At 42.8% G+C, this 15,330-nt stretch overlaps 1 protein-coding gene across 1 annotated transcript in view; it reads right to left on the bottom strand.

Annotated features, from left to right (window-relative positions):
- USP49 (ubiquitin specific peptidase 49) overlaps window positions 1–15,330 on the bottom strand; it is a 77,750-nt gene that overhangs the window by 4,898 nt on the left and 57,522 nt on the right. The window contains exons 3-4 of the mRNA XM_060021831.1: window positions 4,319–5,701; window positions 2,786–2,990 (exon numbers count right to left, since the gene is read on the bottom strand). Of these exons, the coding sequence (XP_059877814.1) occupies window positions 2,786–2,990; window positions 4,319–5,656 (1,543 nt within the window). The 5' untranslated portion in view covers window positions 5,657–5,701. The remainder of the gene's footprint in view (window positions 1–2,785; window positions 2,991–4,318; window positions 5,702–15,330) is intronic.

Here is a 15,330-nt window from a genome sequence, read left to right as displayed (position 1 = left end):
TGGGGCAGCAATGTGACCCTCTCTAAGAGTGCATTTCCCAGCCTCGCATGCCTGCACGGAGTGGCCATGGAAGTTCTGGTTGAGATGAAAGGAGTGATTGTGTGGCACTCTTGGGATGGCTGCTTAAAGAAGGCTGACTCAGTTGTAAGGTGCATCCTTTGTCCTTCCCACTGTCTGAAAGGAATCTCAGTTTCCTTTCCTGTGAAATGGGGGATAATGCATATATTTCAGCCTTAGGGAAAAGGTAAGAGGACACAGGATTACTAAAGGACAGCGTGTTTAAACAGATTTTTCCCCCATGCTTGTGGCCTATACAAATATTTAGAAAAGAAACTGCTGGTTTTATATTTTTATTGTTTTTTTAAAAAATATTTATTTATTTATTTGACTGCACTGGGTCTTAGTTGTGGCATACATGTGGGATCTAGTTCCCTGACCAGGGATCGAACCTGGGCCCCCTGCATTGGGAGCATGGAGTCTTACCCACTGGACCACCAGGAAAGTCCCTGGTTTTATATTTTTATGCCATACCTATTTTCTGAAACATGTTTCTTGGTAACAGCACACTGCTAGACATGCAGGACAAGGCTGACAGGCTGGCCAAATACACCCAGTCCAAAGTAGAACCAGTGCTTGAGACTCCAATTTTGTTTCTAAAGATAGTGAATTGTGGGTGAAATGCATTTCTAAATTACAGCAAGCAAACAGTGGAAATGAAGTTCTCTTAATTTCCATCAGAAGCCTTCTCTATAACCATTTACTGATGACTGCTCTGTTACTATATTAATTAAATCGGTGAATGGATGGGAATATAAAATTAGTGGTCCACTGTGGTGCCTGCTGATTGTCTTTGAGCTGTTGAAATCATGGTCTCAGTGTCTGAAGAGCTTGGCATCTGATTTCGAAGTCCTGTCTGTACCACTTGTGAAAGGTAGCAAGTCACAGCCAGATGACGTATCCAGGAGCTTTCTGTGACAATACGATGTGGAGCTGTTGCTTCTCATAATAGACTGCAGCTTTTACTAGGGCTGGTAGTCATGATATGTGAGAGCATGAGCGGAAAGAGAATTCAAAGAGGGGCCTGGCCTTATTTTACATTCCTGTTCACCAGCAGATTTTTGAAAATTACTGCAGCTCTGCCTGGGAATCCTGGCAGTGACTGCTACTCTCAGCAGAGGGAGTAAGTGAGCTAAGATGAAGACAATAATAGAATATGGCTTTGTTTCCCTAAAATGAAATTCACAAAGAAAAAGATATTACTGATTCAATTGAGATTGATCAGTTCTGTCTCCCATTTGATTAAGCTGGCCACACAGAAAGGTGGAAGACTGAAAGTTTTGAAACTTTCACAAGCAACAGATCAATGCATCTCATCCCTTCACCATAGCTTTCCTTCCCTGCTATTTGAACCTGTCTATAGAAATACTGAAAAATGGGCACATATGGCAACTGGAAGAACAATCCTTTCTTGCAAAAATGAAAAAAAAGTACTTCTTGCATAATCTATCAAGTCCAAGAATGATCTAGTTAAGGCTGTTAACATCCTTCTGTTCCTTACAAGTACAAAGCTTTATGAATCACTATTTTAAAAAGAAAAAACAATGTGGCAACCAGAAAAACAATCCTTTCTTGCAAAAGTAAAAAAGAAGTATTTCTTGCATAATCTATCAAGTCCAAGAATGACAGTTAAGGCTGTTAACATCCTTCTGTTCCTTACAAGTATAAAGCTTTATGAATCACTATTTTAAAAAGAAAAAACAATGTTCTAGTAAGATAATTTAAGTCACTGCCTTTATATCTCAATATGGAACAGGATAGGTGAGTTTATGGTTAACCAAATACAGCACTTCAAATTTTGTTTTAAAATGGCAAAATGATAGCAGGTGTGACTTGATTTTTATCCTGATTCTTCACAGAGAACAGGTTTCCCACGGTGTACTACTTTAAAAAACCATGTGCAGAAGTATTAAAACGGCTACCGTAAAACTGTCGTTCCCAAAACTTGTAGTCCAGACTACAGTATGGCTGCAAATTGATTTCAGATCTCTGAACAATCCATTCATCTTAGTTTCCAAATCTCTATATGCCAGAAACCCAAACATCAGCTTCAAAGTATTTGCTCTGCATTTCCTCTGTCCATGCTGGGTTAGCAAAAGCAGTAAGTGTTAGTGTGGTAAGACATGGGGGTGGGGATGGGGGGTGCATAAGATACTCAGAGAGCCATATAGAAAAATTCCACTTTACAATTAAAGCCATGATAGAGAAATACTTCCTTATGACCCTTCTGAGATGTGAACCTTTCAGGCATGTGACAATAACTATGAAGCTGCCATAGAGCAATGCACCATATGACTTCCTTTCTTGGTTTCATTGTACTTTAAATCTACAAATTCAGGACAAAAGCACACTTTTCTGATACTATAGCCTCAAACAGGCTATGCCACCTGAACTTTAAATAAGAAATGTCAGGGCTTCCCTGGTGGCACAGTGGTTGAGAGTCCGCCTGCCGATGCAGGGGACACGGGTTCGTGCCCCGGTCCGGGAGGATCCCACATACCGCGGAGCAGCTGGGCCCGTGAGCCATGGCCGCTGAGCCTGCGCGTCCGGAGCCTGTGCTCCGAAACGGGAGAGGCCACAACAGTGAGAGGCCCGCGTACCGCAAAAAACAAAACAAAACAAAAAAACCCACTCAATATTACAGTGTTACTTTTGACTAAAGTGGCAAGTGAAACACCTTAAACTGATATTCCAGTTACACACACCCACCCCTACCCCCAGCACTCACTGTTACATTGGTCACAAGCGTAGATTCTCCCTTCCAGAGCCTCTGTCTCTGTGAACTTGGCCAGCATCTCGGTGAGCAGGCACTGAGTCTGATTCAAAGGGATAAACCCCTTTTCTATGCAGTGATAGCGTTCAGGGAATTCCAGGGACAGATCCCAAAAGGGCTCGATGGTATTGGATTTGTAATTGCATGATACACATGTGACCTAGAGTGAAAAGATTGGTTTACAGGTTATATAACTTCCATGCTTCCCACATACATTTTTGCTAGCACATAACAACCAAAACTAAGTGCATAGTTTTCCAAAAACATTTAACTGTAATATTAAAATAATAAACATAATTTTAAGAGAATTAGAGCATATTACTTCTGGTATGTATCTCTAACCATGACGCTAGCTGGAACTGGAAAACCACACAGCAGTTATTACTACCTACCCCTTTCTCTCTTCTCTCATAAAGCATGCTTTGCCATTCAATGCTGCAGTATTACAGATGGAAGTTACCATGGAGGCAAGGCATCATCAATCTGAGATGGAGAATTTGCAGATTCCTGTCTGCTTCTCTCATCCTCATACTCTTGTTCTCTCCAGACTTTGCTCCTTCCATCCAGTCCAACTTGCCTCTTTTTGCCCTGTTTCTTGCAGCATCCCTACACTGATCCCTTGTGATTAGACCTCCTCCCCCGCTCAAAGTACCTTGTGATCAGACCTCCTCCCCCGCTGTAACCTTCCCAGATGCACCTTTCTTCCTACAGACCCTCAGAGGGGTAGAGGAAGTGCTGAGAAACAGTCCCCTTTCACACGCTGAAAAATAAAAGCCTAAATAAACTTCCTCTTCCCATCCTACTCATACTCATCATTCTTTTAAAACTCTCAATACCCGGACACAAAACCTCAGTAAGATAGTGTAGAGGTTTTACCTGCATCTCTTTAAGTTGCCCACCTCTTTGCCTCTACAAATTCTTTCTGCATGTTCTCACAAAGCCTTATCTATGAGTCTTCACTCATGTCCTTAGATGGCTAAGAAAATGAAAGGTAATGGGGAACAGGAGGCAGACTTGCTTACCCTTTGGCATCCTCCGAGCCACCTCCCTCCCTTGTATGTAAAGAATGCCTTGGAAGGAAGAGTGCTCTTTCACAACAACCATGGAACCAAGGTTATAGGCAAACTTCAATTTCCTAAAACTGATCAAAGGATGGCATGCCAACAATGGGTACTTGATTATAACAATGGGAATATTATATTACCTGTATCATCATTAAAGATTAAAGACATTTACTGAAAGTGAAATGATATGGCAAGTTGAACTAAAAATCTGCCTGTTAAGACAGGAGGCAAATTCACCAACAAGGCCGTCGCACAGTATAGTAAAAGGTACAGTGGCCGCCCTCAGCTATGCATAGTTACAGCAAATGTTGGCTACCCTAGTTAGGCCAACAGCCTGGGGGAGCTACGCATGGGAAGCCTAACTACTACACCAACCCGTTTCCAGTGTGGTGGGCAGCTGGGGATGGGCTGGGCACACACCTACCTGGCTGAGTAGCTGCCCGTGAAATATGGTGTTCACCACCTTTAAGACCTGTTTGGTGAGCTTCCTCTGGGAGAAGGGGATGAGGATCCGGCGCTTGGTGCCCTCGGACTCGAGTTCCTGCTGCACTTTGTGCAACAACTCGCAGAGAAACTCCTGCGCGTCCTGTTGGTCGTAGCCGCGGAAGGCGGGGATCAGGCTCCACACCGAGTGAAGCATGGCGAAGGGCGACACCAGGGCCCACCTGCCGGACCACATGACGCGGAAGAGGGTGTGCAGTTCGTGGCAGAGGGAGATGTGCTTCGAGCTGGGCTCCTTGTTCTGGATGAGTTCTAGGCTCCTGCTGAGGGAGGCCCCGCCATTCAAGCAGAGGTCCTCGCGCTCGCAGGCCTCGGCCCCGTGGCTCCTGGGCGACAGCTCGGTGGCTGAGCTGCCGGCCGGCCTGCCCGCGAGAGGGGCCTTGCCGTTGGCGGCCCTGGGAAACAGCTGCTCCGTCTTGGACGGGTCGAGGTTCAGGAAGCACTCACGGAACTTGCGCAGGTGGCTGAGCACCTGGAGGATGGAGTTCATGTAGCAGGTGTTGCCCAGGTTGCGCAGGCCCGTGACGCCCGGCGCCATGGCTGGCGCGCGGCGCGGCGCGGGGCGGGGCCCAGCGGGCGCGCGCGGCGCGGCGGCGCGCGGCGCGGCGGCGCGGGGCGCGTGCAGCAGGAGGCGCGCGCTCTTGCGCGGAGGGGAGCTGGCCAGCTCCTCCAGCAGCCGCCGCTTCACCTCGCGCCGCCGCTGCCGCGCCGCCTCCTTCTTGCGCTCCAGCGCCTCCTGCCGCCGCCGCTGCTCCAGCTTGGCCTGGCCCCGCGAGGTCTTCTCGAACCAGAGCCGCAGCGTCCGGGCCAGCAGGCGCTGGCGCCGATACCACAGAGCCGTGAGCATCTGCGGCTGTCCCTGAGGAGCGCGCTGCGGCGGGACGGCGTCCTCGCCCGAGGCCATGGACCGCAGCGTCCGCCCGCGCCTCAGCGGCAGGTCCTGCGTCTGGCCCCTGACCGCCAAGAGGGAGCTTCTCAGCAGCTTGAGGTCCCCTTCGGGGTTGTCGTTGAGCACGTAGTCCTTGCACAGGTAGCAGAACACGTAGAGGTCCCGGACCTCCATGGCTAGCGGGTGTCCAGTCTTTTCGAAGTGTTTGAGGGCGTGGTCTTCGATGTAGCGGCCGCAGGCCACGTGGGAGCACTTGAGACAAGCCCACACGGACTCGGTGGTGGCGCACTCCCGGCAGCACCACTTCTGCGGGTTCAGGATGGAGTGGTCCTGGGCTAGCCGCAACCGCCCTACATGTTTGCATCTATCCATGTCGTATGGAAGTCTTCACTCTTTCAACCTGTCACGATAAGGGCCCTCGAAGAGAGAGAGAGAGAGGAAGAGAAAGCTTTCAGCAAAATATTTTCCTAGAAAAAGGCTTGCAACCGGCATTTTCCACTCAGTATTCATTTGTTTTTAATTCAAAACTGGTTCTTTTGGAAGGAAGTTTAAAAAAAGAAAAAGAAAAGCAATTTTGGCATAGACTGGGTATAACAGAAAGACAGTTAAGTTCCTTAAAAAGAAAGAATCATAAAATACTAAACGACAGACCTTAGCCCTAATGTGTAAGTTTACATTTTCTAAGGCTGTTTTAATTCTTGAATATCAGCTAATTTTTACGTAAGGCTGATTTGGAAATGTCATTACCCTTATTTCACATTGCACCCAACTGGCCACCAGGGGAAAGAAACTTGTATTCTGAACCGTCTCTGAATTGATGATGTCCTGGAAGTGAAAGCCTCTCTGTCTCATACTGACAAGATCCTGGCTGCATGCAAAAAGGGACAGGGCAGAGGAAAGGAGAGGAGAGACATAGACAGCGTTTCACATACCAGTAGGAGAGATGAAGACTCTCAAATAAAAAGGCAATCTTAGGTCGGTTTCACTGTATTTTTCAAAGTAGAGATAAGAAGATAGGGTAAAAAAGATAAATGGTAAGAAAGAAATTCCTCTGCAGTACAAAGTATTATTTTTATTTTCTTGAGTCCAAAGATCTGGCTAAGTAGGTAGACTGAGCCTCAATCTAACATTTTGTCTTTTGTGGTCTGAATGTTTGCACCCCGTTCATATGCTAAAATCTTAACCCTGAAAGGTGATGGTATTAGGAGGTAGGGCCTTTGGGAGGTGCTTAGGTCAAGAATGGGTTGACCCTCATGGGATGAGCCTTCAAGAATGGGATTAGTGCCTTTATAAAAGAGCTCCCTCACCCCTTCCTCCATGTGAGGACACCGTGAAAAGCCAGCCATATGGCTATGAACCAGTTACTCCTTACTAGATAGGGAATCTGGTGCCATGATCTTGGACTTCCCAGCCTCCAGAACTGTGAGAAATAAATGTTTGTTATTCATAAGCCACCTAGTCTATGGCATTTTTGTTACAGCAACCCTGAGGGACTAAGCCAAAGTGTCTTTTTGAAAAGAACATTTACATCTTGTAGAAAGGATGGGAAAACGTTTACCTTCCTTGCTGAAAGAATAGTTAAGTACAGAATGAGACAAATCTGACTTGTAGGACAAGAGGTGTAGTGGCTACTGGTATTACAGTATTTAACCAAACTACCGAGACAAAAGAAAAAAAAGCAAACCTTCTGGATGATATATGTAAAAATGCTTTTTATTTTTAAAAACAGTGGTAACATACTGAGCGTTTTTTTTTTTTTTTTTTTTGTCTTTCTAACATTGCTTCTTCAACACTGTTCACCAGAGAAGCCTAATAAGCCATTTTTCCAAGGGAAAGAGGCTATTTTAAAAGAAAACCTTTTATTCTTTGGAAACTTGACTCCCCCCCATACCAGTATTTAAATTCCCTAAAGGCAGTTCCTCTTATAAACTGGATTTCCTTCACCCCATTTCTTGCCCACTTTCATTTCTGTGAGCAAATACAGTTCTATGACTATGGGGTCACCCAGAGAAGTTCTAAATCCAAAGCACTCTGAGTAGTGCCTTTAGTTGGTTTTCCAGATGCCTTTTTTGGCTTGGCCCTATTGCTAAAACCCACAAATATACTACAGGACCAAACCAGAGATCCTTCCCATTTTTAAATTGCCCATTCCAATGGGCAGGGGCCATGTCCCTATATAAGAAATCCTTAAATCATACAAAGGAAAGTAACCTAGATTATCTTCCATCAAGTCAGGTCATGCTTTTCCTTTGAGTACTATCAGGATTTAGTTTCTACTATATTTTTCTAATTATTGACTTGTTGCTAAGTGCCCTTTAAGTCATTTCTGTGGATGTATTTCTCCATTTCCTAACTAGCTATAATCTCCTTCAGAGAGGAGATCATGTGTTATATTTCTTTCTTTCCTTTTTTTTTTTTTGCCACACTGTGTGGCTTGCGTGATTTTAGTTCCCTGACCAGGGATCCACGAACCCCGGCCCACAGCAGTGAAACCACTATGTCCTAACTGCTGGACCGCCAGGGAATTCCCTATTTTTCTTTTAAAAAAGAAAATTTTCTTTATAATTCTTTATAATTTCAAGACTTGTGGGTGCTCAACTCTTGAGTGGTCAAAGGTGTTCTGTCAGAATTACCTCTCCACACACACCAGAACAGTATTGAAATAACCATTTCTGTTTACTTTTTGTAGGGCATAGCCAAATTAAAACAGACATACATTTAAAAGATAAAATGGTAAATCAATGAATTGTCTTTTTGCTACCTATTACCAATCAGGAATTTAAGTTGGATACACATGATGCTTACATCCAATTACTGGAGACACAAAAGAAAGTCAGTAATAAAAGAATGAAAAGGCGAAAAAAAATCAAAAGATTGGCAATTCCCAAGTTTGTCACTAACTTCATATTTTTCAAAATGTAGTCTCTGAACCGCCTACCAGCATCAGAATTCCTTAGGATACCTGTCATATGTACAGATTTCTGGTCATGACTCCAAATGTGATGAATCAGATTTTGGGAGAGGGGTCTAAAATCTCCATTTTAAACAAGCTCTACAGATGATTCATTTGTACATTAAAGCCTTAGAACCACTGTACTAATCCAGTAAATTATATAGGGCTGAAGAACTCCTCATAGAAATCAAAGAAATCAAGGAATCAAAAATTTTATTTCTCAAGATCTTTCACTTAGACATTGTTCAATAGAACTTTCTGCAACGATGGAAATATTCTTTATCTGCATTGTCCAATACTGTACTAACTAGCCACATGTGCCTCCTGAGTACTTGAAATGTGGCTAGTGAAACTGAGGGACTGACTTTTCATTTTATTTAATTTTAATTAATTTAAATTTAAATAGCCACATGTGACTGGTGGCTGCAGTATTAGATAGCACAGATTTAAATACACCAGCACATACTATCTTTAGCTCACTTGGGTTTTCTTTTTGTTTTCTTCCCTTTGGAAGATTCACTACTCACTGAATCATGTCTGAATAGCCTCTTCTAACTCAAAACCTGACAAATCCCCATTTTAGCCAAAAGGAACCTTTATGTGTCTTCAGAAATTTAATTGCTACTGAGATCTTATCACATGAAACATAGCACAGCTTCAAATCCTACAAAGAGAGAATATTTCTATGAATAGGAATACAACAACACAACACCCAGGACATTGATACCTTATGAAATCAACTTCTGTGCTAGAAAAAACATGCTGGAACAACCAAAAGCCAAAATAGAAAACCACTAAAAACCATTCCACACCCTCTTCATGGAATGCTGTCAAATGGAAAGGGCACTCTGGAAATTCTTTCTTCCAATTTCATTTTCTGATCTATAAATCTGCTGATCACGCACATCCTTTCCTGCACAGCCTTTTTCCCATTACAGATCTGTCGTGGCAACTCACTAACCTGCCATATGGCAGAGTAAATCCATTCAGGAAAACACAGGGCTACTCTGCACCTCACTACACTGATTTAACCTAGGCAGACTAGCTTCTCTAGAGGAAAAACATAGCTGATCATGAAATGGAAATCACTCAAAAGTGACACAAAAGTCAATGCACACAATAGAGAATAAAGAGAATACAATCTTGGGTATACTCAGTTCAAGAAAGACCGTGTATTTCACTCACCCCTCACACATCCTCTGACCATTTTATTTAAGAACAAGGCCTAACACTCACAGGCACAAAGAGGAAATCTATTTTACATTTTTCTGACATGGACCCCTTTTCCTTCATAATTGCTAAAGGTCATAAAAGTCCTAACACTTCCATTTAAAACATATATCATCCAGTGTGACAGGCACCCAGTATCCAAAAGAGAGAAACTTGCAGTGTAACTGGAAATGAACATGATGTGCCTTAATAGTTCTCCATCATTAAGTATATCAGTAACTGTAAAAAAATGTCCTGCTCACCCTGGATCAATCTGCATACAGGGAAAGCAAACCTGACAAAATATTAGCATTTGCTTCTTTAAGTAATATAGTTTTAATTTAAAAATCTGAATCAACTTGAGCTAAAAACCATAATTAATATTTAAAAGGATTCTACTATAGTTAATATCACCAAATAGTAAAAGAAGGTAATGGAACCTTTTCAATGTTTGCCTTTTGTTCTGATGAGAAACTTCTAGATTTATCACATTAGTTTTTAAAGGTCTCTGTATGAGAGAGATGACTGAGCATTACAAAAATCTTTCAAAAACCTATAGCTTGAAAACATGATTCATCTTTTAATTGGACTATTCCAATTATTCTCAAATAGCAGATTTCTTAGCCGATCCGAAATGGATAACAGCATCACCCGAAATAAAATTTCTGGGGGGAAGTTCAACAAAAACAAAATAGGAAAAATTTAAGAGAATCTACTTTAGGAAGATTTCCATTTCTTCTCTCTCATCGTATTGATTTCTTCTCAGTTCTTGACTAAGGATAGTGGAAAAATCCTGCCTGATCTTGGTGAGACCAAGCGGCATAAATTCCAGCTTCAGAGAGAGTAGACACTATGGTAACATGCTGACAGCCTTCATTTACATAAAAGAATACTAATTACGTGGTATCATCAACATCTGCGATTCTGCTCACCGCCATATGCGACAGAGCAGGGTATTTTAACCCTTCAACCTGCTACACATACCCTACATTACATGTCCCACAAAACCTGCAAAGGGTGCTTAAAGACACAATGAACACATTTTTACAAATAACAAGTGTTGAAAATGAATTTTATTTTCAGCTAACAGTTTATTTCTAAGAGATATGGGAAAATATAATTTAGTATCAATATCCAATTAAGACAAAGATTTTTTAAAACAAGGTAGAAATCGCATTAAGATACAGTTAATAACCCAAAAGGGAAAATGCTACATTTTAGAGTATTATTATATAGGGCTTTAAAAGGCTGTATTTTAAGTACAATGAAACTAGCCTTTTGAATTTTTGCATTATGGCTAAAATAAAACAAAGAAATAGATACAAAATAACAAAAACAAAAACTAGGGGCAGAGACTGAGAAGGGTGAGGCTAGCCCTTGGCTAAGGGCAGTGTGTAGGGGGGAGCATGCAGTGGGGTGGTGGGGCAGGGAGTGGCGGTGGGGGGGGGAAGATGGCTGAAGGGGTGGAGGGTCCTCACAGCTGCTGCCCTTTCCCTTGTTCCCCTTCGTTTCCATTCTCCCTGAATGTGGGGGTGGGTCAGTGGATGGGGGACAGATAACCTGTAGGTCAGAGCGTCCGTCCCTCAGAGACTCCTGCAGAGGCTGAATTCTCTGGGACGAGGTTGGAAGCTCTAACCAAATGTGTTCTTGAGCTCTTAAACCCGAGAGCGGAACGGCCACTTAAGCAGCGGCTCTTGGCCACAGGCGATGGTACGCTAATGCGCTGGGTGCGCCGGGGCCTTGCGAGGTTGGCCATCACTCATCAGTAATCAAGCGCTGATGTTCGAGAATGAGCCTGTTTAATCACGAGTTACAGATTTAAGGTTATGTCTGCACAATAATGCCTCTCTCTCTTGCATTACGATCTGCTTTCCTCAGTGAGAAAGCAGTAGAGTTCATGTAGAGAGCCAGCCAGCACACAACCGATTGCCACAGCGCAGGGAGATGACAAAGACAGAACGACCAGCACAGTACAGATGCTTTGCTCTGTGCCAAATACCAACTTATCTAACTGTATTAAGAGCCAGAATTGGGTGTAAGCCCTCTGTACCTTCAGTCTCTGCTCTCTTTTGTTTGCCTCCTTCCTCTCCAGCTGCAACATGCCCAAGTCTCTCCTGTCTAAAAAACACACAGACCCAACTTTGCCCTGCCTCTAGACTATCCTTGACACTATTTTTAGGCTCCTTCTCCTTTGCCTACTTTATTTATGGCAAGAATAATGTGCAGCTTCATCTTTCTCACAACTCACTCCTTCGCACCTTCATTTCATAGCAAGTGTTTTCTCAAAGGTCTCTGCAATTTCCTCAGAGCTGAGTTCATCAGCCCTTTCTCAGTCCCCATCCACATCTATTCTGCCCCTGACACTGAATACACACTCACTCCTGCATTTTAAGCTACTGTTCTCTTCCTACGTCTGTAAATACACCTTCTCTGTTTTCATGTGTGTCTCTCTTCCTTGAAATATAGACTCTCCTTAAGATTCTGTTCTCAACTCTCTTCTTGATGATTTCATCTGTTCCTAGAACATCAAGTATCATTTCTATTAATTAATGTATTTTAATTCTCACACTTTTAAAAAAACACTTTATTGAGATATAGTTGACATACCATAAAATTCACTCATTTAAACCACACAACTCAATAATTTTTAGTACACTCACAGAGTCCCATAAATACTCTTGCATATAAAATCTGTCCATTTCCTTACAGAGGCTTGGTCTCAGGTTGGATCTTCACATTCTGATACCTGCATTATGGTATACTACTGTTAATGCTATTTGCGGGATGAAGCTTCTGAATATGTTTTGCAATTGTTTGTTTGGTAGCAGTGATGTACTGAGCTATACACACTGAGATCATGTACTGAGTTATACATACTGTTTCATCCAAGTCTCCTGATGATCAAGACATGTAAGATGACAGACAGGGGGTTAAGGAAATGCCATCTGTGGAACAAAGCTAAGCTAGCTGGCCTTCAAAGGATCAGACTTTTTGATTCATTAGCCTACTCTTGCCAAAGAGGTCTGTGCCTAAAACTTAACCCCTTTTCCAGGAGGATAGTGGACTGGGCGCAAGGGGGCCAAGGAAGACTGCTCGTATAAAATTCAGAGAAATTCTGAATACACTGGGAGCCTGTGCACGCGCGTGTGCGTGCGCACACACACACACACAGAGAAATGTTACCTGTGACTGTGTGGAGAAGTGACAGCTGAGAGTGGAGATAACTAGTTTGGCTGTGTAAGGATTAAAACAGGTCTGCTTCAGAGCTTAGTAATTTGTGGCACTTCCAGATCAAACCTGGTGATGCTTTTAGTATGATCTCCCTGACAAGCTAGTGTTAAGGCAAGGTCCAAACTAAAGGCTCCCTCTTCTACTCCACTGCCACATGGAAAAATTCTATTGCTACCGCTGAGAGAATCAGGGCTTACCCTTTAAATATCTGACCGCAGGAATTATGGTTTGTCCCTGCAGTATGCCTCCAAAACACTGTTCTCTACAGCAGCTGGGCAGTCATCATAAGTGTGTACATATGTGTATACATATGTCAAAGTGTACGTATATGTCAAACTTCTAGAATTGTGCCCTTTAAATACATGCAGTTTATTGGATGTAAATTACATCTCAATACATTTGTTTAAAATTGCATAGACACACACGCACAGACACATATACACACACAAGTGAATAATATACCTCTAATGAAATAATGCATCTAGTCAGTAGCTCCAACCACTAGGTGAAAGCTGACAGGAAACTTTACAATGGATGGATAAGGCTGACAGCACCTGACTCCAGTGATCAATTTCACATTGAAAATAGGACAACCAGACATTATATGCTTCCCTGCTATGATGCAATAAGAGGTTCACAGCAGCATCACCTATAAAGTACTCTTGCTAAAAGAACTGAACCTGGGCTTCCCTGGTGGCGCAGTGGTTAAGAATCCGCCTGCCAATGCAGGGAACACGGGTTCAAGCCCTGGTCCAGGAAAATCCCACATGCCGCAGAGCAACTAAGCCCGTGCACCACAACTACTGAGCCTGTGCTCTAGAGCCCACGAGCCACAACTACTGAGCCCACATGCCACAACTACTGAAGCCTGCGCACCTAGGGCCTGCGCTACGCAACAAGAAAAGCCACCGCAATGAGAAGCCAGTGCACCGCAACAAAGAGTAACCCCTGCTTGCCACAACCAGAGAAAGCCCGCGTGCAGCAGCAAAGACCCAATGCAGCCCAAAATAAATTATTAAAAAAACCAAAACTGAACCTGAGTCCAATGAAGCCTTTGGATCTAACCAAGTTATAAGAAATGTGGGAGACAGGAACGTGCTACCACAAGGTTGCAATTAGCCAACAGACCAAATCAGAGTGTGGCAAATGCTACAGGATCAGTGATCTGGAGTCTTTAAGAAATAAATGACATGAAGAAAAAAGCGGGGGGATAGATTTGCTACAGATTATAAGAAACCTAAAAACATATCAACCAAATGCAATGTGTGGTTCTTATTTAGATCCTGATTTGAACAAACCAAATATAAAAATATATTTTTGAGAAAACTGGGAGAAAAGTTTTAAAATAGTTTGCCTCTAGCTATACCACTATATTTTTTAACAGTTTCGTTGAGGTAGAATTGACATACAGTGAACTGCACATATTTAAAGTGTACAACTTGATACATTTTGCATATACTTGTGAAATCAACACAACCAAAATAATGAACACATTGATCACCCCCAAAAGTTTCATGCCCCTTTGTAATCCTTTCCCCCAGCCTCCCTCCCTTAAACCCCCAGTCCAAAACTTGAGAAATTTAAACACAGACTAGGACTGCCCTGGTGGCGCAGTGGTTAAGAATCCGCCTGCCAATGCAGGGGACACGGGTTCGATCCCTGGTCCGGGAAGATCCCACATGCCATGGAGCAACTAAGCCCGTGTGCCACAACTACTGAACCTATGTGCTGCAACTACTGAAGCCCGCACGCCTAGAGCCTGTGCTCTGCAACGAGAAGCCACTACAATGAGAAGCCTGCGCACCGCAACAAAGAGTAGCCCCCGCTCGCTGCAACTAGAGAAAGTCCATGCACAGCAACAAAGACCCAACGCAGCCAAAAAAATAAACACAGACTAAGCATTAGCTAATATTAATAATTATTAATGTGACAATAGTACTGTGGCTGTATTTTTTCAGTCTTCGTATGTTAGAGACACCTCTGAAGTATTTATAGGTGAAATATTACGATGCATGGAATTTGCTTTAAAATACTCTAGTGGCAGGAAGATAGATGAAACAAGATTGTCAAAATGTTCATAACTGTTGAAGCTGATTGATGGGCACATGGAGTTCATTATACTATTCCCTTTATTTTTGTGTATGCTTGAAAAGTTGCAAAAAAATTTTTTTAAAGACAAAAAGCAAACAATATACTCTCTGATAGCAAAAGAAAACCTTGAGATATGAACCATTCACAAATTATACAAATTATGAGACACCTTTCATCTCTGTCATTTTACCATCATATCTAGTCTTACCTTGAGATGCACCCTCCCTACCCCTCAAGACACACCCAACCAAAGCAGTGCAGTTTTTCTTGGCAGTGTTAGTCACAGAGATTGCTTGCATAGTCCTTTGGTCTGGGCCTCAAGTATACCCTTTAGACTCAGGTAGCAACTTCTTTGCAGCCCCCCAAACTTTCTTTCAAAAACTTCACCAGAATTTTGCCCACAAAAATTTCCTGAGGATGTTTCTCTTTTGGGGGCACAAAGCCACTTTAGTTGATCTGTTGAAATGTTCGTGCTTAGTGTAATGTTTTCTCTCTTTCTGAAACTTCCTCCTTTATTGGGAAGGAAAATCTCTTTAATTTTTTTTTTTTGGCAATTCTGCTT

This window comes from Delphinus delphis, chromosome 10 (genome assembly GCF_949987515.2).
Source record: "Delphinus delphis chromosome 10, mDelDel1.2, whole genome shotgun sequence".
NCBI lineage: Eukaryota > Metazoa > Chordata > Mammalia > Artiodactyla > Delphinidae > Delphinus > Delphinus delphis.
The sequence above is the reverse complement of the archived record's forward strand: the minus strand, read 5'-3'. Positions and strand labels throughout refer to the sequence as shown.